At 42.5% G+C, this 27,557-nt stretch overlaps 1 protein-coding gene across 1 annotated transcript; it reads right to left on the bottom strand.

Moving 5' to 3' along the window:
- Nucleotides 1-4,154: 4,154 nt before the first annotated feature.
- JDP2 (Jun dimerization protein 2) lies at nucleotides 4,155-27,441 on the bottom strand. The gene is made up of 4 exons (XM_070754623.1): nucleotides 27,148-27,441; nucleotides 12,843-13,066; nucleotides 6,549-6,653; nucleotides 4,155-5,305 (listed from the first exon to the last, which is right to left on the bottom strand). Exons 2-4 carry the CDS (start codon nucleotides 13,041-13,043, stop codon nucleotides 5,120-5,122), a joined length of 492 nt encoding a protein of 163 aa, XP_070610724.1. The 5' UTR covers nucleotides 13,044-13,066; nucleotides 27,148-27,441; the 3' UTR covers nucleotides 4,155-5,119.
- Between the last annotated feature and the right edge of the window lie 116 nt (nucleotides 27,442-27,557).

A 27,557-nucleotide genomic window follows, 5' to 3' on the forward strand; every position in this document is an offset into this window, starting at 1 on the left:
GGTTGCAGCCGGCCTGGGGGGCTCGGGGGGGGGGGCTTGCAGCTTTCTTTCTTGCTCTTTTTCTTTCTCTCTTTTACCTTCCCTTCCTCTATTTCTTCTTTTCTTTCTCCTTCCCACCTTCTTCCCTCCCTCCCTCCCTTCACTCATTCCTCTCTTACTCTCCCCTTTCATAAGTTTCCTTGCTTCCTTCCTCTGTTCCTGTCCCTTCCCCCTTTCTTTCTTTCTTTCTTTCTTTCTTTCTTGCTTGCTTTCTTGCTCTTTTTCTTTCTCTCTTTTACCTTCCCTTCCTCTATTTCTTCTTTTCTTTCTCCTTCCCACCTTCTTCCCTCCCTCCCTCCCTTCACTCATTCCTCTCTTACTCTCCCCTTTCATAAGTTTCCTTGCTTCCTTCCTCTGTTCCTGTCCCTTCCCTCTTTCCTTCCTTCCTTCCCACCCTCCGTCCATTCATTCACCCATTCCTCTCTTGATCGCTTAAAGCCGGTCCCTGGTGCAAAAAGGGTTGGGGACCTCTGTCCTACAGGATTGGGTGGCAGAGAAGTTGAACATATGTAAATTTAAACGTTTAAGAAAGTTTACAAGTTAAGTGAAAGAAACTTCATTATTCATTTATATGTACATGTACATTTCTTCATTAAAAACATGTCTTTCTGCATAATTTAGACTAACTTTGTGAGTTTTTTGAGGGCTGGAACCAATTAAAATTATTTACATTAATTCCTATGGGGAAAAGTCGTTCGAGATAAGAGCTGCTCGACTTAAGAGCCCAGGTCCGGAACGAATTAAACTCGTATCTCGAGGTACCACTGTACTTTTATTGTTCACTGCTGTTGATTGAGTTTATAAACAGAAGTTACGAAATACGCATTTCTATTTATAAACTCTATTGCAGTCATGTATATATATTTCTTCAATAATACTGAAGAAAACATTTTATGAATCAGATTTTAAAATGAATCATTAAAAAAACTGGCAAATAGCTCAGAAAGAATTCAGCAAAATAGAACATTGAGGGATGTGATTTAGAAACATGAAATATAAACAAACCAACCAACATGGCACGAGAACTCTTCTCTCTTATTTATCATAATTGCTAAGAGAACATAGATTAGAGGGAGTAATATTTGTTTGCAATTAAATCCCATTTGTCAGTAAACTTTATATTTTTAAATACCTCCTCAATCTTTCTGTTTTGGAGTTGTCCAAAGGGATTCTGGGAACCAAGTGGTACTGCTAACAAGATACAATCCTAATAGCTTGTGTGCTAATGATGCCTGGCGATGTAGCAATTCAAGCAGGTCAAGTAGGGAAAGAGTTGTGGGAACACTGCTTTTTTCCCAACCCAACTCTTCTTGGCAGAGTAGAGTCTGATTCCCAGAGCCTCAATGTTATATTGTCACTATTGGGTTTTCTAATGGATTAGAATTCCTATCCAACTCACTCAAATTGCAATTCAACTAGAATTAAGTATAATTTCTTATTGCGATGACATCCACTATATAATGTATAGACGGACATAAGAAGAGATTTAGGCTTTACACATACAGTGGTACCTCATGATATGAACCCCTTGCCATACGAACAACCCGAGATACGAACCTGGGGTTCGGAAATTTTTTGCCTCTTCTTACGAACTTTTTCCGTCTTATGAACCTGCCGCCGCCGCCGAGAAGCCCCGCCGCCCAGCTGTCGCTTTTTGAAACAGCCGGGGGGCTTCTCGGCGTCCTCCTGAACCCGAACGCCAAACCCGAACTTCTGGGTTCGGCGTTCGGGAGGCCGCCGAGAAGCCCCCCGGCTGTTTCAAAAGGTGACAGCCGGGCAGCGGGGCTTCTTGGCGGCCTCCTGAACGCCGAACCTGGATGTTCGGCAAAAGTTCGAGAAGCCCCGCCACCCGGCTGTCACCTTTTGAAACAGCCGGGGGGCTTCTCAGCGTCCTCCTGAACCCCAACGCCAAACCCAAACTTCCGGGTTTGGGAGAACGCTGAGAAGCGCCTGGCTGTTTCAAAAGGTGACAGCCGGGAGGTGGCGTTTTTTTGGGGGGTTGCACGGATTAATTCATTTTACATTGTTTCCTATGGGAAACAATGTTTCGTCTTACGAACGTTTCACCTTACGAACCTCCCCCGGGAACCAATTAGGTTCGTAAGACGAAGTATTACTGTATTTCTATAATGGTAAGGAGCTAAAGATTCAGGAGAATAGCATTCCTCAAATCATCGCTCTCTTAATGCCTAGTATTTCAACTTCCATAATCCTGAACCATAGTAGGAAATGTAAGTATTAAAGTCTAACTTGTCTCAAAGGCATCAATTTGGAGAAGGCCAGCATAGTTTTATTCATATTAATGCATTTCATTTATCATCAAAGGTATTTCTCTTCACCCCAGTTGATAACAAGAGTTGAATTTCCATTACTGTGGCTTTGTTACTATAGAATAAACATGAGGAACTGGTGGGCCTTCGATTTCCAGTCAGCCTGACAAATGACCGGATTTGCAGTAAGACAATATCTGAGTAGTCTTTACTCAGTTTATTGACCTCTCACATCCTGGACATAAATAGTTTCAATTCTTACCCTCAAAATGACGCTATAGAGCACTACACACCAAGACAACTAGACACAAAACATTTTTTCCCCAAATGCCATCACTCTGCTAAACAAATAATTCCTTCACCACTGTCTAAATTGCTTTAAGTCTTTCAACCATTCCTATCACCCATCTCCTCCCACTTATGACTGAATGACTGTAACTTGTTGCTTGTATCCTTATGATTTATATTAATATTGTTTCCTCATTGCTTATTTGTACCCTATGACCATTATTAAGTGTTGTACCTCATGATTTTTGACAATTGTAACTTTTCTTTTATGTACAAATGACAAATTGTACATACTTGGTCAATAAAGAATTCTAAACATACTTGGCCAATCATACTTGGCCAATAAAGAATTCTATTTATAGGCTTTTCAGCCATAGAACATCCAATAGCCCTATTATGTGAAAGCTTAGATTTGTATGAAACATTCTCTAAATTATTAATTTCAGAAAAATGAATAGCCTTGTATATTTGAAAAAGAAACTAATATTGATTTTGATAAAGTAGGGCCCATTCTTAGTGCAGTAGTGTTATCCTTAGAAATGCAATGAATGGCATGAGTTTACATATGTGAGCTGTTGGACTGACAGACATGCGTGTACACAAACATTTGTAATGGTGTATGGGTAGACAGATAGACAGAGTGATGGATTTTAGTCTTCCCTGGTTTTGTAAGACTGAATTTTCATTTTCAAATGTTCAGACAGTGTCTTAGAGGAGTTCACGTTGTTGAACGTAGGTAGAACTGTTACAATCTGAAAGCTTACAAAAGTCAGAGTATTTGTTTACTTATGGAATTTTTTTCAATAGACTAACAGTAGGTCTATTGAGTTCATTGCCTTTTGAAGACCTGACAAACACCTTTACAGCTAAAAAAAAGTACTGTATTAATAAATCAGTTGGAAAGCTTCTGCCTCAGCCATATTTAATGCTTCCATATTCTGAATCTATTACTCAATAGGACTCAAATTTTCAAAAATATATCCTGTTTAAATCCTTCTGTTCACTTAAGGCAGTGTTTCGCAATATTGGCAACTTGAAGATATCTGGACTTGAACTCCCAGAATTCCCCAGCCAGCAAATGCTGGCTGGGGAATTCTGGGAGTTGAAGTCCAGATATGTTCAAGTTGCCAAGGTTGGGAAACACTGACTTAAGGAATCACTGAAACATGCAATTTGACCAGAGTTCCTAAATGTTTGTATGCAATTCTGTCTCAAAATAGTTATCTTGAACCCAAATCATAATTATCTTAACCCAAGTTGTGAGATATCACCAACAGCCAAGTATTCAAAGCTGGTTACCGAATTAAATAGTTTTCAAATTAAATTGATTTATTTAAAAATATTCTGACACGTGATCATATAAGATTTAGACACAAACACACAAGGTGTCGGAGATGAGACTGATGAAATTAAAGATGTAGTGGCTTGAATTTTGACCGCTTTTAAAGTATTTTAAAACATCTTTTCCATCGTTCCGAAAAAAGTAGGTCAAAAACATACCTACGCATAACGCAATCAATGCACCAGAACACAGAATGAAGCACAGGAGATAGGAGGGTAAGTAAAAGTTAACATTTACTGATACAGGACTGAATATTATGAAGGACGTACATGAATGGACATGGCAGTGGAGCCAGACTGAAGGCACAGGACCCTTTTCCCAGCATGCCGAGGGAAAGGACTGGACACCACCAAACAAATAACACCATGGAGATAACTGCGGCATATATATTTGTAACAAAGACCATAATAACATACATTTCTATTGGATCACGTCAAGTGATTATATAAATCCGTATAGAGAACTGTATAAAACTTTTATAAAAAAATATTTAAAAACTGTAAAAATGTGCATTTTAAAAGCATGGCCTCTGGACAGCTGGGCTGTAAACATTATACTGAGGGTGTGCTTGTGGGGGGGCGCCTGCGCCACAGTGCCACAGACAGGCCCAGCAATGAGGCAGGACTTGTGTCAAGTGTTTGCCATTCTTGGTTTCTGGTTTAGTTCTGAGAGAGAGAAGGAGAGAGAAGGAGAGAAATAAGAGAGACATGTGACGGGTCCTAAATGGAGAGGATACAAGAACTATTGTCTGCCCAGGTTTGCCTGTTGATGGCTTCCACTTAATCCCTACTAATTCTCAACCATTTGTTGTGAGAAGAGGAGGAGCAAGAACCACGTTGCTACCCTCCCAGTGTCCCAAAATGTCCCAGGCTTGGGATTCAGGCCTGTAATGGGCTGCTTAAAGGTTTCCCACAAGCTGAAGTGCTGCAAGGACCACCAGGAAAGCCTTCAAAATGGCCGCCGCCTCCACTCTAGGAAGCTTCCCACTGCAGCGTTCCATGATCCTTCTTCTTCTCTTCCTTTATCTGGAATGTGCAATCCCCTTAAGGAAGCTCCTTAGTCCTGACTGCACTAATCGTGACAGTGCACAGTTCGTCATACAATAATTAGATGAGAGACTCTCAGAGACCCTGTTTGTGCAACACCTTGCCCACCATGTGTCTTGTTTCGTTTTGTCGTTTCATTTCTTCTCAAGCTGTTCCAGCAGTGGGTTGGCTTCATTCTCTGGTGTTTTCACACTGTCTGTCCGAACGATGCAGGTGGGACGGTGGCGGTTCAGCATCAAGATCAGCTGCTGCCTCTCCTGCTTCAGCTCTTCTATCTGGGCCTTCAGCTCAGCATTCATGAGTTCCAGGCGCTCAGATTCCTATGCAAAAATCAGAGAAATGTAGAGGTGAAGTTTTCGGTTTCTTAACTACATCGTGGGGGAAAAAGCTACTGCCTCATCCAACATCCAAAGGAAAACAGGCAGAGCACACATGGAGAACACAGCACAGGTGCTTCCAGGAAAGCAGGGTTTTCTTCACATGTAGAAGAACAAGGGGGCACAATCTGGGGTTAGTTGGGGGAAAGATCAGAAGCAACGTGAGAAATATTGTTTTACTGAAAGAGTAGTAGATGCTTGGAACAAACTTCCAGCAGACGTAGTAACTGAATCTAAACATGCCTGGGATAAACATATATCCATCCTAAGATAAAATACAGGAAATAGTATAAGGGCAGACTAGATGGACCATGAGGTCTTTTTCTGCCCTCAATCTTCTATTTTTCTCTGTTTATGCACCAAGCATATATACCAAGACAATTTCCTTGTGTGTCCATCACACTTGGCCAATAAAATTCTGTTCTATTCTATTCTGTTCTATTCTATTCAGAAGAGAAGGATTTAGGGGTAGTGATTTCTGAGGTATAACAAGCAGGAAGAGGGAGACTGTGATCCCGCTATATAGAGCGCTGGTGAGACCACATTTGGAATACTGTGTTCAGTTCTGGAGACCTCACCTACAAAAAGATATTGAAAAAATTGAACGGGTCCAAAGACGGGCTACAAGAATGGTGGAAGGTCTTAAGCATAAAACCTATCAGGAAAGACTTAATGAACTCCATCTGTATAGTCTGGAGGACAGAAGGAAAAGGGGGGATATGATCGAAACATTTAAATATGTTAAAGTGTTAAATAAGGTTCAGGAGGGAAGTGTTTTTAATAGGAAAGTGAACACAAGAACAAGAACAATCTGAGGTTAGTTGGGAGAAAGATCAAAAGCAACATGAGAAAATATTATTTTACTGAAAGAGTAGTAGATCCTTGGAACAAACTTCCAGCAGACGTGGTTGGTAAATCCACAGTAACTGAATTTAAACATGCCTGGGATAAACATATATCCATCCAAAGATAAAATACAGGAAATAGTATAAGAGCAGACTGGACGGACCATGAGGTCTTTTTCTGCCGTCAGTCTTCTATGTTTCTATTCTATTCTATTCTATTCTTTATTTCTTTTATTTGACTTCTATGCCGCCCAATGAAGGATTCAGGGTGGCTTACAATAATACAATAATAATGTTTTATCCCTCTTTATAACAGTAGAAGGAACAAGGGGGTCACTCACCCGCTGCAGGAATTCAGTTCTCTCCTTCTTCTTGTTCCGACATCGAGCAGCTGCTACTTTGTTCTTCTCTCTGCGTCTTTTCCTTCTTTCCTCTTCCTCATCTAGCTAGAAGGGGGGAAAAAACACAAGTGCAATAAGACAACTGAACAAAGACAAGGAATCACACGGTGCTAACTGCATCTCACCCCCTCCAGCGCACGATGCTTTCTTCCACCAACCATTTAATCCTTCAGCTTTTCCGTCCGTGGGCTTTTTAACAACAAGCCCACAGACAGATTCACATGTCCTGATGACACTGGTGTGGAATGGATGCCTACCTCTTAAGAGGGAGAGTGGTAATGTATGCCACTAATTATTCATCAGGCAATTAGCACCTTCGAAATATTCTTCCTGCCCATCCATAAGCACAAGGATATTCAGGACAGCGTATCATTATGCCCGTGGGCCATTTATCACCGGTGAGGCCTGGATGACATTTTATATCACTACTGAATAAAGCTTCAGCAAAGAAGCCGTCTAATTTTTTCTCTCTTGGGAATCTCATTATAAAGGATCCTGGAAGGTTTAGATTATTTGGGTGACCTTCAGCCAGTATCTGCAGCACTCCTATTAAAATGGAATGCAATGCTGAAATCAACCCTGTTCCAATGGTATAACCCCATCTTGAACTCAAAGCATAGTGCAGTGACCAGCAATTCAAGGTGTTGGTTATTACCTATAAAGCCAGACTATTTACGGAACCGTCTCCTGCTGCATACCTCCAAGAGCTCACAGAGTTGGCCTCCTCTGGGTCCTGTCGACTAAGCAATGCAGGTTGGCGGGGCCATGGGGGAGAGCCTTCTCTGTGGCTGCCCCGGCTCTATGGAACCAACTTCCCCCCGATATCCGTACTGCTCCCACCCTGCAAAGTTACAAAGATGTGACTTTGCCGACAGGCCTGGGGGCCATAAATTTGCAGGTTGATGGCCAACTGTAAGAATGGTGTGTATGTATATAAGTATGATTTTCTTTTTATAATAACTTTTATGGGTTTTTTTTTTTAGTTTGTTATGTTTTAACCTCAGTTAACTGTTCGACTTCTTTTACTGTTTTGTATTTATCCTTATTGTACTTGTACTGCTGGTGTAAGCCGCCCTGAGTCCTCGGGGATTGGGCAGCATAGAAGTCGAATGAATAATAATAATAATAATAATAATAATAATAATAATAATAATTATTATTATTATTATTATTATTATTATTATTATTATTATTATTATTATTATTATTATTATTATTTAGATTTGTATGCCGCCCCTCTCCGCAGACTCGGGGTGGCTCACAACAATAATAAAACAATGTATCACAAATCTAATATTAAAAAGTCTCTAAAAACCCCTTATTTAAAAAGCCAGACACACATACAAACATACCATGCATCAATTATATAGGCCAGGGGGAGATGTCTCAATTCCCCCATGCCTGATGGCAGAGGTGGGTCTTCAGAAGCTTTCAAAATGAGCCGGGGTGGCGCAGCAGGTAGAGTGCTGTACTGCAGGCCACTGAAGCTGACTTGTAGATCTGAAGGTCAGCGGTTCAAATCTCATCACCGGCTCAAGGTTGACTCAGCCTTCCATCCTTCCGAGGTGGGTAAAATGAGGACCCAGATTGTGGGGGCAATAGCCTAGCTCTGTTAAAAAAAGTGCTGTTGCTAACATGTTGTAAGCCGCCCTGAGTCTAAGGAGAAGGGCAGCATAAAAATTGAATGAATGAATGAATGAATGAATGAATGAATAAATAAATAAATAAATAAATAAAAGGCAAGGAGGGTGGGGGCAATCCTAATCTCTGGGGGGAGCTGGTTCCAGAGGGTCGGGGCTGCCACAGAGAAGGCTCTTCCCCTGGATCCCGGCAGACGACATTGTTTAGTCGACGGGACCCGGAGAAGGCCATCTCTGTGGGACCTAACTGGTCGCTGGGATTCATGCGGCAGAAGGCGGTCCCTGAGATATGAATGAATGAATGAATGAATGAATGAATGAATGAATGAATGAATGAATGAATAAATGTCATTCCCCAAGGCATATCATGAAACCTTTGCTTTCACTGTACCCTCTATTCATATTTCATAAGACTAGACCTATGATGGTGAAATATTGGAGGGCACATGAGACTTTGTCCTGTGTCAGCTCCAACGTGCATGCACGCCCTGGCCAGCTGATTTTCAGCTTTGGGCCTTGGGCAAAGCCCTTTCACCCTCCTCGCACTTCATGGAAGCTTCCCTGAAGCCATGGAAGCAAAAAAAAAATCACCCAACAGACAAACCGGAAGTTCAAGAAAACGTACTTCCGGTTTGCCGTTGTGCTGTTTTTTTCCTGAAGCCCTAGAGTATAAAACACAGCATGATGGGCAAAACAGAAGTATGTTTTCGCAAACTTCTGGTTTGCCAGTTTGGACATTTTTTCGGGTACCAGGCTTCAGTAAGGCCTGTGCGCATGCGTGGGGGGAGGGAAAGGATGTGGGCACATGCACGAGTGCTACCACACAACACACACCCTTTTGGCACGCAAACCAAAAAAAGTTCGCCATCACTGTTGCCATTTGCTCTTCCTTCAAATCTGCATTACTATTTTTCCAATATTTACCACTGAATATTCACTTCCTGATACAATAACCTTACTTCTCTGATCTACTACATGATTGGACCTTACTGCCCAAATCAATCAGACTTGTTTCTGTAGAAGCAAGTCACACTATGGTTATTTCCAAGTAAATACTTTAGAGGTGTGGAGAGGATCACAGTTTTCTCAAATGTCAACGTTATTTTAAAACCACATGTTCTCTTTTTTACAGACAAGCACACATGCCAGCTTTTCTGAGGTTAATGGAGTGTATGTATTTTTACAAATATATAAAAAAGGTATAACTATATAAATATATATCACGTTTTTGCTGAATTTTGAAAAATAAGGGAGACTAGGATAGCACTATTTCGGCCTTGTTCTGGCCTCATCAGCTAGCCATACCCTTACTGGGATTTGATCCTGGGGCTTCTGCCTTGTAAGGCAGAGAATTAACCTCTAGGCCACCAGATCTGATCCCTTCAGTTTTGTACCAGGGAGGGGCTATATGTTTTTTCTGTTGGATCACCCTGGTATATTGAAGGAACGTCAACGTCAATTTTTATATATACAGTGGTACCTCGGTTCTCGAATGCCTTGGTTGTTGTACATTTCGGATACCGAACAAAATTTTCAGCAAAAATTTCCTTCGGTATCCGAACAAAAATTTGGATACCGAACAGCCACAGATAATTTTGTTATTTATCCGAAATGTTACCGCCGGGGGCGGCTGCAATCCCGGCAGCTTCGGGGGGCTCCTTTCCTCAGTGCTTCATCTTGTTATCTGTAGGCAGCTGCACCAACTTTCTCCTTCCCAGCGGCGGCAACGGCGGTGGCTTCCCTTCGAGTAGCAACAGCGCCGGGAATGTCACGTGATGAAGGGAAGCCACTGGAGCCATCTCAGCAGTTGCCGCCGCTCCAGCAGCTTCCCTTCATTACGTGACGTTCCCAACGCTGTTGCTACTCGAAGGGAAGCCGCCGCCGTTTCCGCCGCTGGGAAGGAGAACGTTGGTGCAACTACCTACAGGTAACAAGATGAAGCACTGAGGAAAGGAGCCCCTCCGAAGCTGCCAGGATTGCAGTCGCCCCCACCCTTCCTGCAGCTTGGAGCGCTTATAGAGCTCCTCAGATTTTTTATCCCATAGGAAATAAAGAAAATAGATTTAATTGGTTCCCAGCGAGTCAACAGGGGCTGGGAACCAATTAAATCCATTTCCATTATTTCCTATGGGATAAATTAATTCAGTACTCAACCAAATCGGTTCTCGACCACACTTCTGGAACGAATTGTGGTTGAGAACCGAGGTACCACTGTATATATATAATTTATATACAGTGGAACCCCGACATACGAGCTGCTCTACTTACGAGCTACTCGAGATAAGAGCTGGGAGAGGAGAGACATTTTTGTTTGTCTCCCGAGCTCAAATCCGAGATACGAGCCGAGAAGAGCCAGGCTGACTTACTTTCCTTCCTTACTTTCCGGAAGTTCGCCTTTGGCGTTTGGCTTCAGGAGTTAGCTCGAAAACGGCGCGGCTGTTTTAAAAGGTTGCTGCCGGCCTGGGGGGCTTCCTAGCCCCCCACCGAACCCGGGTTGGGGGTTGGGGGGGTTCTTTCTTTCTTTCTTTCTTGCTCTTTTTCTTTCTCTCTTTTACCTTCCCTTCCTCTATTTCTTCTTTTCTTTCTCCTTCCCACCTTCTTCCCTCCCTCCCTCCCTCCCTCCCTTCACTCATTCCTCTCTTACTCTCCTTTCATAAGTTTCCTTGCTTCCTTCCTCTGTTCCTGTCCCTTCCCCCTTTCTTTCTTTCTTTCTTTCTTTCTTTCTTTCTTTCTTGCTCTTTTTCTTTCTCTCTTTTACCTTCCCTTCCTCTACTTCTTCTTTTCTTTCTCCTTCCCACCTTCTTCCCTCCCTCCCTCCCTTCACTCATTCCTCTCTTACTCTCCCCTTTCATAAGTTTCCTTGCTTCCTTCCTCTGTTCCTGTCCCTTCCCCCTTTCTTTCTTTCTTTCTTTCTTTCTTGCTCTTTTTCTTTCTCTCTTTTACCTCCCCTTCCTCTATTTCTTCTTTTCTTTCTCCTTCCCACCTTCTTCCCTCCCTTCACTCATTCCTCTCTTACTCTCCCCTTTCATAAGTTTCCTTGCTTCCTTCCTCTGTTCCTGTCCCTTCCCCCTTTCTTTCTTTCTTTCTTGCTTTCTTTCTTGCTCTTTTTCTTTTTCTCTTTTACCTTCCCTTCCTCTATTTCTTCTTTTCTTTCTCCTTCCCACCTTCTTCCCTCCCTCCCTCCCTTCACTCATTCCTCTCTTACTCTCCCCTTTCATAAGTTTCCTTGCTTCCTTCCTCTGTTCCTGTCCCTTCCCTCTTTCCTTCCTTCCTTCCCACCCTCCGTCCATTCATTCACCCATTCCTCTCTTGATCGCTTAAAGCCGGTCCCTGGTGCAAAAAGGGTTGGGGACCTCTGTCCTACAGGATTGGGTGGCAGAGAAGTTGAACATATGTAAATTTAAAAGTTTAAGAAAGTTTACAAGTTAAGTGAAAGAAACTTCATTATTCATTTATATGTACATGTACATTTCTTCATTAAAAACATGTCTTTCTGCATAATTTAGACTAACTTTGTGAGTTTTTTGAGGGCTGGAACCAATTTAAATTATTTACATTAATTCCTATGGGGAAAAGTCGTTCGAGATAAGAGCTGCTCGACTTAAGAGCCCAGGTCTGGAACGAATTAAACTCGTATCTCGAGGTACCACTGTATATATAAAAACCCATTTCACAGTTCTAGAAAGGAGGATCAACTTTACTTTTTTTGGTGACAAAAAAAAAGACATACCCTCCAAGGCAGTGTTGTGTGAGCTTTATACCAACTAATCAAGTAGTCAGTTCTTTAATACAATAGGTCAGTGATGGTAAACCTATGGCACAGGTGCCACAGGTGCATGCAGAGCCATATCTTCTGAAACGTGAGCCGTTGCCCTAGCTCAGCTCCAACGTGCATGTGTGTGCCGGCCAGCTGATTTTTGGCTCACACAGAGGGCATTTTTGGCTTCCAGAGAGCCTCTGGGGGGGATGGGGGAGGGTGTTTTTATCCTCCCTCGGCTCCAGGAAAGCCTTTGGAGCTGGGGAAGGCAAAACACGAGCCTACTGGGCCCACCAGAAGTTGGGAAACAGTCTGTTTCCAGCATCCAGAGGGCCTCCGGGGGGGCAGAGGAAGCGGATTTTGCCCTCTCCAGCAATTGAATTATGGGTGTGGGCACTCGCGCATAAGCTCTTTCGGCACCCGAGGGAAAAAAGGTTCACCATCGCTTCACTAGACTAAAGACTAACACTAGCTTTATTTTCAAAATGTGTATTTTGCCTGATTTAGAAATTGGGGGTGGGTGGGGGGGGAGTCCTAATAAAAACCAGAAATCCGTGAGAGCTCATTTTCCTTTAAAGAATAGGCCAGTTATAGCAGTGGTACATTTCTTCAAGCTCACGTGGAAGGACTGGAAATAATTGGGCTGCTTTAAAGAACAGGAGAAAAAGCTACAGAGCTCACCCAAATCACCTCTCCCAATAATTTTCAAAGCATGCATGTGCATAAGCAGAGAAAGCCTGTGGGTTTATGAAGAAAAAGAACAAATCTTTACTGTTTTTTGAATCCTGGTTGACTGATTCGGCTGGTGCTTCGAGACAATTTTATTTTAGAACCTACCTCACTTTTCATTGGCTGAGGCCTCTTGCCCAGTTTGACCTCCAGGAAATGTAGTGGTGAGATCATAGCCCCAATGCTGCGAATGTCAGCATACTTCAGTTCCTCCGCTGTCAAGGTGGTACCAGGTAACCCTGCCAAAGGGCCAAGGCCAGGCAGAGCGCCAGCTGTCAAGGATGGGTCTGGAATCTGCCCTGGCATCATAGCAAGATACACAATTCCACACCCTAGACAAAAGAAGGAGAAACTAACCATCATTTGCTGTAAGAAGCTAAGCAGGGAGAATCCACATGTTAAGAAGAAGCATTATACAGTGATACCTCTACCTACAAACGCCTCTACTTACGAACTTTTCTAGATAAGAACCAGGTGTTCAAGATGTTTTTGCCTCTTCTCAAGAACCATTTTCCACTTACAAACCAGAACCTCCGAAACTATAAGCGGAAAAGGCGGGGAGAAGCCTCCGTGGGGGCTCTCTAGGAATCTCCTGGGAGGGAACAGTGCTGGAAAAGGCGGGTAGAAGTCTCTGTGGGGCCTCTCTAGGAATCTCCTAGGAGGAAACAGGGCCTCCACCCTCCCTGTGATTTCCCCAATCGCACGCATTATTTGCTTTTACATTGATTCCTATGGGAAAAATTGCTTCTTTCAAACTTTTCTACTTAAGAACCTGGTCACGGAACGAATTAAGTTCGTAAGTAGAGGTACCACCGTAATTGGCTATTTTGTTTATTTCCCCCGCCTTTCTTTCTATCTCTGTTTGTCTCTCTGTCTCTCTCTCTCCCAACCTCCTACACGGCTATGGAAATTGATAAAATGATTTAGCTTTACTAGATAAGTGGTCAAAGCAATGGAAACTGCAGTTTAATGTTTCCAAATGTAAAATAATGCACTTGGGCAAAAGGAATCCTCAATCTGAGTATAGCATTGGCATTTCTGTGCTAGCAAAAACCTCAGAAGAGAAGAATTTAGGAGAACAGTGCGGTCAGGTGGTAGGCAAAGCAAGTAGAATGCTTGGCTGCATAGCTAGAGGTATAACAAGCAGGAAGAGGGAGATTGTGATCCCGCTGTATAGAGCACTGGTGAGACCACATTTGGAATACTGAGTTCAGTTCTGGAGATCTCACCTACAAAAAGATATTGATAAAATTGAACGGGTCCAAAGATGAGCTACAAAAATGGTGGAAGGTCTTAAGCATAAAACATATCAGGAAAAACTTCATGAACTCAATCTGTATAGTCTGGAGGACAGAAGGGAAAGGGGGGACATGATCCAAACATTTAGATATGTTAAAGCGTTAAGTAAGATTCAGGAGAAAAGTGTTTTTAATAGGAAAGTGAACACAAGAACAAGGGGGCACAATATGAAGTTAGTTGGGGGAAAGATTAGGAGTAACGTGAGAAAATATTATTTTACTGAAAGAGTAGTAGATGCTTGGAACAAACTTCCAGCAGACATGGTTGGTAAATACACAGTAACTGGATTTAAATATGCCTGGGATAAACATATATCCATCCTAAGATAAAATACAGGAAAAAGTATAAGGGCAGACTAGATGGACCATGAGGTCTTTTTTTGCCGTCAATCTTCTATGTTTCTATGTTTCTAGTTAAAGGTTTTCTGCCCAGGACATTGCACCAAAATCTTTGGATAAAGGTTTATGAATATGAACTATGATTAAGAAATCCCATCGCAGATTGTAACCATCGCAGATTGCAACCGAGTCTGCGGAGAGGGGTGGCATACAAATCTTATTATTATTATTATTAATAATAATAATAATAATAATAATAATAATAATAACCAATCTGCATTCAAGCAGTTAAGTAAAGAAAATAAAATGCCAAAGCGCGTAAGTCGGAGAGAAAATATTAAGCAAAGCTAGATAAAATATTAAGCAAAGCTGGATAAGTGAACATTGTACCTTTCTTATGCGTCTATAGGCATGTGCTAAGTTAAAAGGAGGTTGGTCACAAGAAAAAAAAAAAGGAGGAATTAATAATTGCTACCCTAAGAGGAACCAAACCAACTTTGTGGATTAATGCTTCAACAAACAAGCGGCAATGATTAGCTAATTCAGCAAGGAGCCGGTTCAATGTATTTAGAAACTGGAGGAGGAAGTCAGAATTACAAAAGGAAGTTCACAAATTGCACAGATTATTTAGGACTAGGAATTATGTAGTCTCTTCCAGTTGAAACCTCAAAAGCATTAATCGACTTTAGTACTTCCTGCTAAAATATTCCTTTGGAAAGTACTACTATTTAAAGCCCTTTCCAATATCTGGTTTGGGTTTGTGCAAGCTGTGGCCAGTAGTTTAAAGTCAGGGGAAAAGAACCTTAAGAAAGAATCACCTTGATTTTACCTGTTGAAAAATTCATACTGCTCAGCACAATGGGAAGAGTAAGAGTAAGATAAGAGTGTAGAACTATGTAGAGATTAATCATGCTATTTGAGTTAAAAAAAGAAAGAAAGGTGTATCTTTAAAGCAGGGGTCTCCAACCTTGGCAACTTTAAGACTTGTGAACTTCAACTCCCATAGTTCCGCAGCCAACAATCACCCCTTAGATGACAGGAAAAGTAAACCAGACTATACAGTGGTACCTCTACCTACAAAGGCCTCTACTTACTAACTTTTTTAGATAAGAACCGAGTGTTCAAGATTTTTTTGCCTCTTCTTAAGAACCATATTCTACTTAAGAACCCGAGCCCGGAAAAATTTGCCCATTTAATCCCGGCCATCTCGGACTTTTCTGGACTGTCAGAGAAGCCTTTCGGTGGCGCTTAAGGAGGTTTTGGCAGTCCAGAGCAAATGAAGCATTTTCCTTTCTCTGGGCACTTGGAGAGTGAATAAACATCTGCCAGCACCCAGAGAAAGAAATGCTCCCTTCGCTCTGGGCAGTGACTGTCCTCCTCCTCTTCTTCCTCCTCCTCCTCCCACCCAAATTCCAAGCTTTTATTTCTTCCCTAATGAGTTTGCATGCATTATTTGCTTTTACATTGATGCCTATGGGAAAATTGCTTCTACTTACAAACTTTTCTACTTAAGAACCTGGTCACGGAACGAATTAAGTTCTTAAGTAGAGGTACCACTGTATTCCTGATAATACACAGCTGTCTTATATTATGCCAGAAACGACTTAGCATTAGGTATTTTCATTCAGTATACATATTTATCAAGTGTAGTACAAGACACAGCCACAATTCTAGAGGAGTTAATTAAGATATTAAGTGATTCAAACAAGATCAACCAGTGAATTCCCATGGCTGAAAGTAGCTGAGAACCTGGGTCTCCTCCCTGCCAGCCCAACACCTATAACCAGAGGTGGGCTGCTAAGGTGGAACGGTGATGTGTGCTTGCCCCTATGGCTCTGAGTGCTAGCGGGGTCCAGGGCAATTCTGCTATTGCACCTGGGCAGGTAGGGAACTCGTGCATGGCCACGGGCGCACCTGCGTGTCCGCACAAGATTTTGCTACCTGCCCAGGTGCAGTAGCAGAATTGCCCTGGACTCTGCTAGCTCTCAGAGCCACAGGGGCGAGCACACATCACCATACCACCTTAGCAGCTCACCTCTGCCTATAACACTGGATCTTTCACTACTTTTCCATTAGACCAGATGTACACTGACAGCAGCTCTGTAGCATTTGAAATGTTTTTTTCATATCACCTCTCATCTTAAAGGGAGATACAGGCAGTCCTCAACTTACAACAGTTCATCTAGTGACCATTCAAAGTTACAACGGCACTGAGAAAAGTGACTTATGATCATTTTTCAAAATGACTGCCTTCGCAGCATCCCCACAATCATGCGATCAAAATTCAAACGCTTGGCAACTGGTTCACATTTATGATCGTTGCAGGGGTCTCAGGGTCACATGGTCACTTTTTGTGACCTTCTGACAAGCATTTAGCCAAGGGAAAAACAGATTCACTTAACAACGGGGTTAGTAACTTATCAACTTCAGTGATTCACTTAACAAGTGTGGCAAGAAAGGTCGTAACATGGGACAAAACTCCCTTAACAAATGTCTCACTTAACAACAGGAATTTGGGGCTAAGTTTTGGTCGCAAGTCAAGGAACTCCTTCACTAATGTTTGATAAAGGTATATTTCAATGCAAAGTGGATTTGTATTGTTTTATCATAATCAACCTCCTTCCCTAACGCCCTTCACCCTAGAGCCAGGACACAACATTTAGGGCTCCTCCAGAGCAGCTCTTAACCCCATTCAGCATTCTCAATCACAAAAAAGCATTGCAACATTTATTCATTCATTCATTCATTCATTCATTCATTCATTCATTCATTCATTGGATTTGACTGAATTTGATTTGATTTGATTTGATGTTAAAGGGTTTGATCTTAAATGGTTAAATAAGGTTCAGGAGAGAAGTGTTTTTAATAGGAAAATGAACACAAGAACAAGGGGGCACAATCTGAGGTTAGTTGGGGAAAAGATGAGAAGCAATATGAGAAAATATTATTTTACTGAAAGAGTAGTAGATGCTTGGAACAAACTTCCAGCAGACGTGGTTGGTAAATCCATAGTAACTGAATTTAAACATGCCTGGGATAAACATATATCCATCCTAGGATAAAATACAGGAAATAGTACAAGGGCAGACTAGATGGACCATGAGGTCTTTTTCTGCCATCAATCTTCTATGTTTCTAATTATATGCTGACCCTCTCCGAGGACTTGGGGCAACTTACAAACGTATCAAAACACAATATACAATATAAATATCTAAAAATCCAGTTATTTTAACTAATTGCTCTAAAAACCTAATATTTAAAAATCACTTATTCCCATTCGAACAAGAGACATACCTACACTCTCCGGCCAGGGGTCTAGAGTTGAATGGCCCCAAACCTGGCGGCCTAGGTGAGCCTTCAGACCCTTACGGAAGGCGAGGAGGGTAGGGACAGTACAAATCTCTGGAGGGAGCTGATTCCAGAAGGCCGGGGCCCCCACAGAGAAGGCTCTTCCCTTAGGTCCCGCCAAGTGACATTATCTAGTTGACAGGACTTGGAGAAGGCCCACTCTGTGGGACCTAACCAATCGTTGGGACTCATGTGGCAGAAGGCGGTCCCGCAATTCATCTCGTCCGAAGCCATGTAGATCATTTATAATAACTTGGAGGAGCTAAAGGAAGCCAAAATGCCTTATTTTGTTAAAATATAAGTTCATATCATTAATCTAAATCTATATTTTCCAATCCAATGCCTTAGATCAGTGTTTCCCAACCTTGGCAACTTGAAGATATCTGGACTTCAACTCCCAGAATTCCCCAGCCAGCATTCTCTGGCTGGGGAATTCTGGGAGTTAAAGTCCATATACCTTCAAGTTGCCAAGGTTGGGAAACACTGCCTTAGATATGTTAAAGGCACCTCCCATCACTGCTGGCCTAAAGTCGCATGGACAGGGGTATAAATCGAATTACAATTCAACACAGATGCAGCATGTCAGGTCACAAGAGGAAGCCGAAAGCTTCAGCTTTGTAATGCACTTACTTAGACTCTGGTTTGCGCACCACAAAGATCATCTTCCATATCATTTTATGTGTCCCTTGCTTTTTATTGAGGTTCTCAAAGTGGAGTGAATAAACCTGCCAAACCGGAAATGATTTGCCCGGGTAGAAAATTGTTCCTGCTGCCCAAGTGACATAAAAGAGCTGGCATACATTTGAAGCACATTAATAACTGCACTTTCTTCCACTCTTGATTTTCTTTTGTAAACAAACTTTTAAAATATTTTCCAGAGTTCTGCAGACTGAGAAAGATGTGGGATTTTTTTTTAAAAAAACTTTTGAAAAGTGGTGTAGTGTGGTAACCTGCCTTGTGTTTTCTCTTCCTAAGTCATTAAATCTGGTTTGGTTCTGCAACCCAACAAGACCAACACAGACTTCAGAGGATACTCAGAACTGCAGAAAAAAACTATTACTGAGGATCTGCATATTGCACGAGTCAAAAATAAGGCTGTGAAAATATTTGCTGACCCCTCGCATCCTGGACATAAACTGATTCAACTCCTACCCTCAAAACGTTGCTACAGAGCACTGCACACCAAGACAACTAGACACAAGAACAGGTTTCTTCCTGAACACCATCACTCTGCTAAACAAATAATTCCCTCAACACTGCCAAACTATTCACTAAGTCTGCACTATTATTTCTAATAGATTTTTTCTCATCATTCATATCACCCATTTCCTCCCACTGTATGACTGTATGACTGTAACTTGTTGCTTGTATCCTTAAGATTTTTATTAACATTGTTTCCTCGTTGCTTATTTGACCCCTATAATCATTAAGTGTTGTACCTCATGATTCTTGAGAGATATATCTTTTCTTTTATGTACACTGAGAGTATATGCACCAAGAAAAATTCCTTGTGTGTCCAATCACACTTGGCCAATAAAGAATTCTATTTCTATTAGCCTTGTCATGATTTGGCCGAGGTTTCAATTCTGATAATAGAATAACAGAGCTGGAGTAACAGAGCTGGAGTCCAGTGGACCCTGTAGTCCAGTGTTTCCCAACCTTGGCAACTTGGAGATATTTGGACTTCAACTCCCAGAATCCCCCAGCCAGCAAATGCTGGCTGGGGAATTCTGGGAGTTGAAGTCCAAATATCTCCAAGATGCCAAGGTTGGGAAACACTGCTGTAGTCCATAATCCAGCTCAAGCAAGAGACTATACTATTTCAGACAAATGTTTGTCCAGACTCTTTTTGAAAGCCTCTGGGTATAAGAGCACCCACAACTTCTGAAGGCAAGTAGTTATACTGATTAACTGTTCTGTCAGTAAATTTCTCCTTAGTTCTAGGTTGGTTCTCTTCATGATTACTTTGCATTCATTGCTTCTTGTTCTACATTCAGATGTTTTGGAGAATAATGTTTTAATCTACATTCATTATAATAATAATAATTTATTAGATTTGTATGCTACCCCTCTCCGAAGACTCGGGGCGGCTCACAACAACAATAATAACAATGTTACAATGGAAACAAATCTAATATTTAAAAAACAGTTAAGAAAAACCCCATCATTTAAAAAACCATGCAACACACGCATACCATACATAAAATGTAAAAGCCAGGGGGAGGTGTCTCAGTTCCCCCATGCCTGACGATACAGGTGGGTCTTATGTAATTTGCGAAAGACAAGGAGGGTGGGGGCAGTGCTAATCTCTGGGGGGAGTTGATTCCAGAGGGCTGGGGCCGCCACAGAGAAGGCTCTTCTCCTAGGGCCCGCCAAACGGCATTGTTTAGTCGATGGGACCCGGAGAAGGCCAACTCTGTGGGACCTTATCAGCTGCTGGGATTCGTGCGATAGAAGGCGGTTCTGGAGGTATTCTGGTCCGTCTATTCTGTCTAATTTGGCCCATATGTGTTTCAATGAAAAGGCATTTGAAAGCAACTTTTTTTTCTAATTTGTGTTCCTTTAAAAAAAAACTTTATTAATTTTCGTAAAAAATAGACAAACTAGACAAACATACATTTAACATATACAGTATTTGGGGTTACAATTACCCCACTTATTTTAAAAGTCATTTTAATACAGAAAAAGAATATACTAATAATTTATAAAATCAACATAAACATTTTACATGTGTTTAAAACTTTTTTAGACACAGCTCTATAAATATTCTTTTTCTTTTAATATCACATTTGTATATTAAACAAGTAATATTTTTCTGCTATGTTTTTTTCCATATTCAAATACCAAAAAATGTTATAAGGACAGTGTGCTTAAGATTCCAGATTTTAAGTTTCACTAAATTAACCTAGGCCTTCTTCAATCTGCTGCAATCTGCTGCATCCTAATTGTGCTGATTGGCAATGATGAGAGGTGTAGTTCAGCCTACCTAAATTGAGGGAGTGTGACCCAATTAAATTGTCTTTATGCAAGAACATATTCCTGTCTCTACCTAGGCCTTCATAAAATGGAAGACCTAGGGGTTTGCTCTTTTTTTGCGACTTAGTGTGTTGTGTAAAACATGTTCCTGAAACTTGATATTTATTTCAATATATAGATTGTATGTATGTGTATGTCTATCAGCATACATACATACATACGCTATATTTAGTGTATATATGTATAGGACTCAGATTCCACTATGTTTTTGCAATCTTCTCGCCGATGCAAAAGCTACTAGGGTAATCCCTCACTTTTCGCGGGGGATGCGTTCCAGGACCACCCGTGAAAAACGAATTTCCGTGAAGTAGAGGAAAGATAGTTTTTTATATATTTAACGAATATTTGGACTTTAAAAACCCACCCTTTGCATTAAACAGTCATTCTATAACGTTTCTCAGCTGGAACTACATGCGATATCCTACCAGTTTCTTTAATAGAGTACAGTAGTACTGTAGAAGAATTTTTTGAATTTTTAATGGATTGAAAATTTTCAATGGATTTAATGGATTTAAGCCCCCTTTGAAAACCCGTGAAGTAGCGAATCCGCAGAAGATGATCTGTGAAGTAGCAAAGGGTCACTGTATAGTACCATGTTTCCCCGAAAATAAGACACTGTCTTATATTAATTTTTGCTCCAAAAGTTGTGCTATGTCTTATTTTCAGGGGGTGCCTTATATTTCTCAAATAAGAGAAATTCACAGGCAGAAAAGCTGACACCCCCAAAGAAAGTGTACTGTACGGTACACTGATTACGGTACGGTACCTGTCAGTATGGCACCCACACACACAAACGACGGCACTTATATGGTACAACAGTATACTCCCGCTATTGCAGCTTCCGGCCGCCAGAGGAACTACAGTCTACGCACTGTACTGGAGACTGTAATGGCAGTGAGACAGCAGCAGACTGTGTCTGCTGTACTGGACGGTACAAAGCGATGGAAGGGGCCAGCAGGGGACGCCACATTATTACGGTACCGCTATGAACAGCTTTGAATGGTACCGTATGTTTTTCCACCGTACCGTATGTAAACTTGACTATGCCTTATTTTCAGGGGGTGCCTTATATTAGCAAATTCTGCAAAATCTCTGACATGCCTTACTTTCGGGGTACGTCTTATTTTCGGGGAAACAGGGTATTTACTGCTGGAACATAGCTAGAAGCAGAGGTGTTTCCCAAATGCTACAGAAAGGAGCCCAATGCCTTTGAAGCCATTTTTCTCCAAGTCCCCCATTCCCTTGTTTATTGATTTGACCAGTAATAGCAGCAATGAAAGAATATGGACCATAATCCTCTCAAATTGGCCCATCAGACGCACTTGGCTAGAGCTCCCATAATCTAATGCCAGTTCCACCATTGGCCCAGGTCCGTGATGGTGAACCTATGGAGCAGAGGTCTTCAAACTTGGCGACTTTAAGACTTGTGGACTTCAACTCCCAGAATTCTCCAGCCAGCAATAGCTGGCTGGAGAATTCTGGGAGTTGAAGTCCACAAGTCTTAAAGTCGCCAAGTTTGAAGACCTCTGCTATGGAGCCATATCTGCCAGCACACAAGCCGTTTGCTAGTTCAGCTCCAACTGATTTTTGGCTTGTGCTGAGGCTCTGAGAGGGGATTTTTGACCTCTGGAGGACCTCCGGGCGGGGCGGAGGGAGGCAGTTTTCGCCCTCCCCAAGTTCCAAGAAAGCACCTGGTGCTTGGAGAGGGTGAAAAGCAGGCCTACTGAGCTCACTGGAAATCGGGAAACGGGAGCAGGGGGAGTTCTGCATAGGGGCAGGGAAGTGGAGGGGGGGTCATGCATGCACGCATGGAGTGTGGGGGCATTGAATTATGGGTCTGGGCATGCAGACACGTGCGAGAGCGCATGGGTGCATGCTTTCATCACATGATGAAAAAAAGGTTCACCATCATTGGCCCAGGTGGTTAAGAGTGACAGAAGCAATAGTACAACACAAACTGAGGCATTGAAGAGGCTTCTTCAAAACCTCTTATTCAACTAAAGATCAAAACGAATTATACTTAGATCTATTAGGCAGATTACCGTATATTAACCGTAGTAATAATAATAATGCTGCCCATTCTTTCACTTTTGCAACAATAAAAGAACCTCTTTGGTATTGATTTATGTTTCTGGAACAATAACTATAGAAATAAATATATCACATCACTATAATTTGGAACAGGGGTGCAATATTTCCAGGGTGTCTGCTGCATAAGTGAACACAAGAACAAGGGGACACAATCTGAAGTTAGTTGGGGGAAAGATCAAAAGCAACATGAGAAAATATTATTTTACCGAAAGAGTAGTAGATCCTTGGAACAAACTTCCAACAGACGTAGTTGGTAAATCCACAGTAACTGAATTTAAACATGCCTGGGATAAACATATATCCATTGTAAGATAAAATACAGGCAATAGTATAAGGGCAGACTAGATGGACCATGAGGTCTTTTTCTGCCGTCAATCTTCTATGTTTCTATAATGATCAGAGGTTACAGAGCAAATAGCAACATCTTTTTCTTTTATTTATACTGACAGCATATGTACCAAGACAAATTCTTTGTGCGTCCAATCACACTTGGCCAATAAAGAATTCTTTCTGTTCTCTTCTCTTCTATTCTATCTATCAATTCAATCCTCCAGAACAAGCCGTATAATCTCAAGACAGCTATCTGCTACTCCTTGCAAGGAAGATAGATTTTGACTGCAAGTCCTCCAAACTGCTGACCCACCCACACAAATGGGCATTTTTAACTGTTAGGAACTGCACAAAGAATTTGACATCCTAACAACTGGTCTCCCGAACGCCCCCACAAGTTTGCCGATTCCCAGTGGAGAACCCTGGCAAGAGCCTGCAGATTGCTTCCATGCAGGCATCAAGAAATAAGCTGAAAAATTCCTAGCCTGGCTCAGGGAAGTATCCGTCTCTGCTCCGCTCTCCAAACCCCAACACATGCGCGTGTACGCACACACACACATACACACACAGCCAGTGAGTTTGGCAGTCCTCGCGTTCCAGGACCGGTAATACAAGCCACGGAGCAAGCTGCCAAGACAAGCAACAGAACGAGCCAGGCCCCGTTTCATTGGCCACCATCAGTTGCATATGGCCCTGGAACCAGCCAAATGAATGTTCTCACCCACCTTGAGGGCATAGGAGACCCTGTGTTTTCAAGTACACCTCCGCAGGGCCTTCATTAAAAGGGGGGAAAAAAGAAACGCAATGTGGCTCCTGCTTGCTGTTTTTTCCCCTCTCCATTTCATCCGCAATCTACTCCCAAATAATCAAGGGCAGCGAGTGGGGAGGAAAGAAAAGGGCCTTCCAGAGGGAAATGCAGAAAACCAGCTTTCGCTCCATTACATGCTTGATTACTAAAGGGAACTTAGAATTCTTTCTGCAGCTTAGTTTGTTTTTCAGGTTTCAGAGAGGTGGAAGAAAGAAGATCTTTTGTGAAACGGCAGGCACAAAGCATCCACCGGTCCAGGACAAAACAGATCAGGTGGAAGTGAGGTTTGCTCAAGCTTTCAGTCAAAAAGATTACTAACCTACACAATCACATTGTGCAAACCAAAGAGGTGAACAAGCAGGCTGGCAAAGAGCACCATTGTGCCATTGCTCTCTTTGCCAGTCTAAACAGAAAGAGATTAGTATCCCGGTTAGTAACAAGATACTTTTCAAAGGGATTAAGACAGCATTCCGCGCATTTATGGGATCTGTAGCCTACAGTGCTGTATACTCAGCAAAACTGTTTTGTGTAAAAAAAAAACAATACAGAAAAACAATAACCAAAAAAAAAGGTCATCAGTTTTCCAGAAAGTCACAAATGTTTTTCAAGAAAGCACTCGAATGTATAAAAATAGGCAAAAGATATGCAAAGAAAGCAACACACTGAAAATACGGTCCCAGGAAAGATGCTTTCTTCATGCTCTTGCTTTCAATCAGTAAAATAAAGCATGCATGCCCTCCTTTAATGTGCCAGAAAAGGTGTGGCTAGCCAACAGACACGCCCAAATCAAAGCCATGGAGCTTGCAAGCTCCAAATCACTTTTCCTAGCTCCTCCAGGCAAGGCCTAGCCCAGTTTCACTAACACTTCTGCATCCACAACGTTCACCCCGTTATAGTATCAAAACTAAGCCAGTGGAGATGGCCCCGTCCTGAAGCAGAATGCTCCTTCACAAAAGCCCTAGATATATGGATGAAGGGGTAAACATATCCTCTGGATTAGTGGAAGGCTGAAGCAGACAACACAGAAACATTATTAAAAAGAAAATCACAAGGAAAAGGAGGGGGTGCAGTTAGCACATAATGCTTACAGAAATTCTATGTAACACAACTCTTTCGTTATTTGCTATCTATTGGGAGCACTCTGCACCTCTTTATGTCTTTGAGGACACAAAAGCCGTGGTATCATTCTACCTGTCCAGAAAAGCCAACCCACCATGCAGTAAAGTCCATCTTTATCACAAATTTCTTCCCTAACATCAAATAGAACAGTGTTTCCCAACCTTGGCAACTTGAAGATATCTGGACTTCAACTCCCAGAATTCCCCAGCCAGCATTTGCTGGCTGGGGAATTCTGAGAGTTGAAGTCCAAATATCTTCAAGTTGCCAAGGTTGGGAAACACTGAAATAGAAGACACAGCCTTTCTGTCCTGCTTTCCTTCACTCTAGAGCAGGGGTCTCAAACTCAATTTACCCGGGGGCCGCTGGAGGTAGAGTCTGGGTGAGGCTGGACCGCATCAGGTTTTCCACAAGAAAAGTCCTTACAAAAACATTCCAATGTTATCAAATGTCTTTATTTTTTCATCTTATTTTGTGTTAAAAAATAAAAATAAATTAACAAATTCATAATAAATAAATAAATCAGTAATAAATAAATAAAATGAAAATGATAATAATGATAATAATACAGCAGATACAGAAGACTGAAGAAACCACATTCAGCTCCACACACAACACTGAAAAAGTGCCATTTGTATCAAACTCGGGCTGCACTAACATTAAACTTTGATATTGAAGTGGGGGCCGCAAAGTATTGTCCCATGGGCCACACTTGGCCCGCAGGCCGTGAGTTTGAGACCCCTGCTCTAGAGAAATAGAGGGTGGATGGAAGAGGAGCCAAATAGGTGGCTAAAGAAATGAAATATTAGCTAAATGATAGGACATGCTGGAAGAGAGAGAAAGCAAAGCAAACAGTGAAATAAAATGTTCCAGGATGATGCAGGGCCCAAAATGAATCTTCCAGTGGGATGAAGAAGAAAAAAATATATCCCTTTTTGGAATTGTTTTATCAATAAAAATGTCTATATAAATAAAACGGTTGCAAAAGAAAATACAAAATGAAACCAGAATAAAATGTATTTTCCTTGGACCATTACATCACTGCCTCCTTGGTGATTTACAACATTCCTAAACACGATAGCTGGATAGTATAACCTGCATTCAAGGGTCACCTCTGACCTGAGGTATGTCGCACAGGCAACCCACTTCCCTCTCCTCAGAGTGTAATCTAACTACTCATATCGGTGCTTTGTTGAGAGTGCCAAGAATCCCGCCTTGATGCAATTTGCTAGATTAGGAAAGGAAATTTAATGCAATCTTTTCCCCTCCCAGCCCAGATTCCCACCGATTTGAAAAGTTAGAAACCAGAGAGAAAGCTTTCAAGAAAGTGAACCAAAGAACAAGGGGGCACAATCTGAGGTTAGTTGGGGGAAAGATCAGAAGCAACCTGAGAAAATATTATTTTACCAAGAGTAGTAGATGCTTGGAACAAACTTCCAGCAGACGTGGTTGGTAAATCCACAGTAACTGAATTTAAACTTGCCTAGGATAAACATCTATCCATACTAAGATAAAATACAGGAAATAGTATAAGGGCAGACTAGATGGACCATGAGGTCTTTTTCTGCCATCAATCTTCTATGTTTCTATATCCCAGATACCAGACGATTCAATTTACCTTCCGCACCGATTCATTCCAAAATAGCAACGACGGAGCTTTCTCTACTATTAACTAAGTATCAGATTTTTTTTTACAGTTTCTCTCTCCACCATAAAAACGTACAAGGATTTTTGCACCGGGGTGGGTGGGTGCAAGTACGATATTTAAGCGGGTCAGCAGGGTAGTTTAAGAGTCATAAAGAGCAGTTAATGGGGAGGGGGGACGCGGCAGGGAATGCGCCAATGGCTCGGGGGGGCCAGCAGCAGCAGAAGCTCCACCGACGTCGCTCCCGGGAGGGGGGGAAAAAAAGCCCAGGCCCCGAAAAGTCAAGAGACCCGCCGCGATCGCAGCCTCGGCAGGGCGGACCAAGAAGAAAGCACGCGCGGATCGGAGGCGCTCCCGCAGATCCCAACCCGCCCTTTCCCGCCGCTGCTGGTAGGTACCCACCGGAGGGACGGGGAAAGGTGCCCCCGGGGCCCGGCTGCAGCGGGAGGCGGCGAGCCGCGCGCTCGGGTCCTCCAGCGCCAGCGCCGCCCAGCTCCGGGAGCGACTCCCGCCGCCTTCTCTCCGCACAGGCCCCGTCGTGCGCCGAGCTCAGCCTGGTCCCGGGACCGATGCCTGCGGCCGCGGGCACGCCTGGCTACCAGCAGCGGCCGCCCCGCCTTCCTCGCCGCGAGCCGCTTCGCCCCTCTGGCAGGCTGCGTCGGACGGCCGGGTGGGTTGCATCAGCCCCTTATTTATAGAGCAGCCCCTGGCGCTGCGGGGAGGGGTCGGGAATGCGGAACCGGCCGGGCTGCCAGTTCCAGACGTCAAGGTGGGAGGAGAAGAGGGGACCGCAGGGGAGGAGATCGCAGCCG

Source organism: Erythrolamprus reginae, chromosome 1, assembly GCF_031021105.1.
Source record: "Erythrolamprus reginae isolate rEryReg1 chromosome 1, rEryReg1.hap1, whole genome shotgun sequence".
NCBI classification, from domain to species: Eukaryota; Metazoa; Chordata; class Lepidosauria; order Squamata; family Dipsadidae; genus Erythrolamprus; species Erythrolamprus reginae.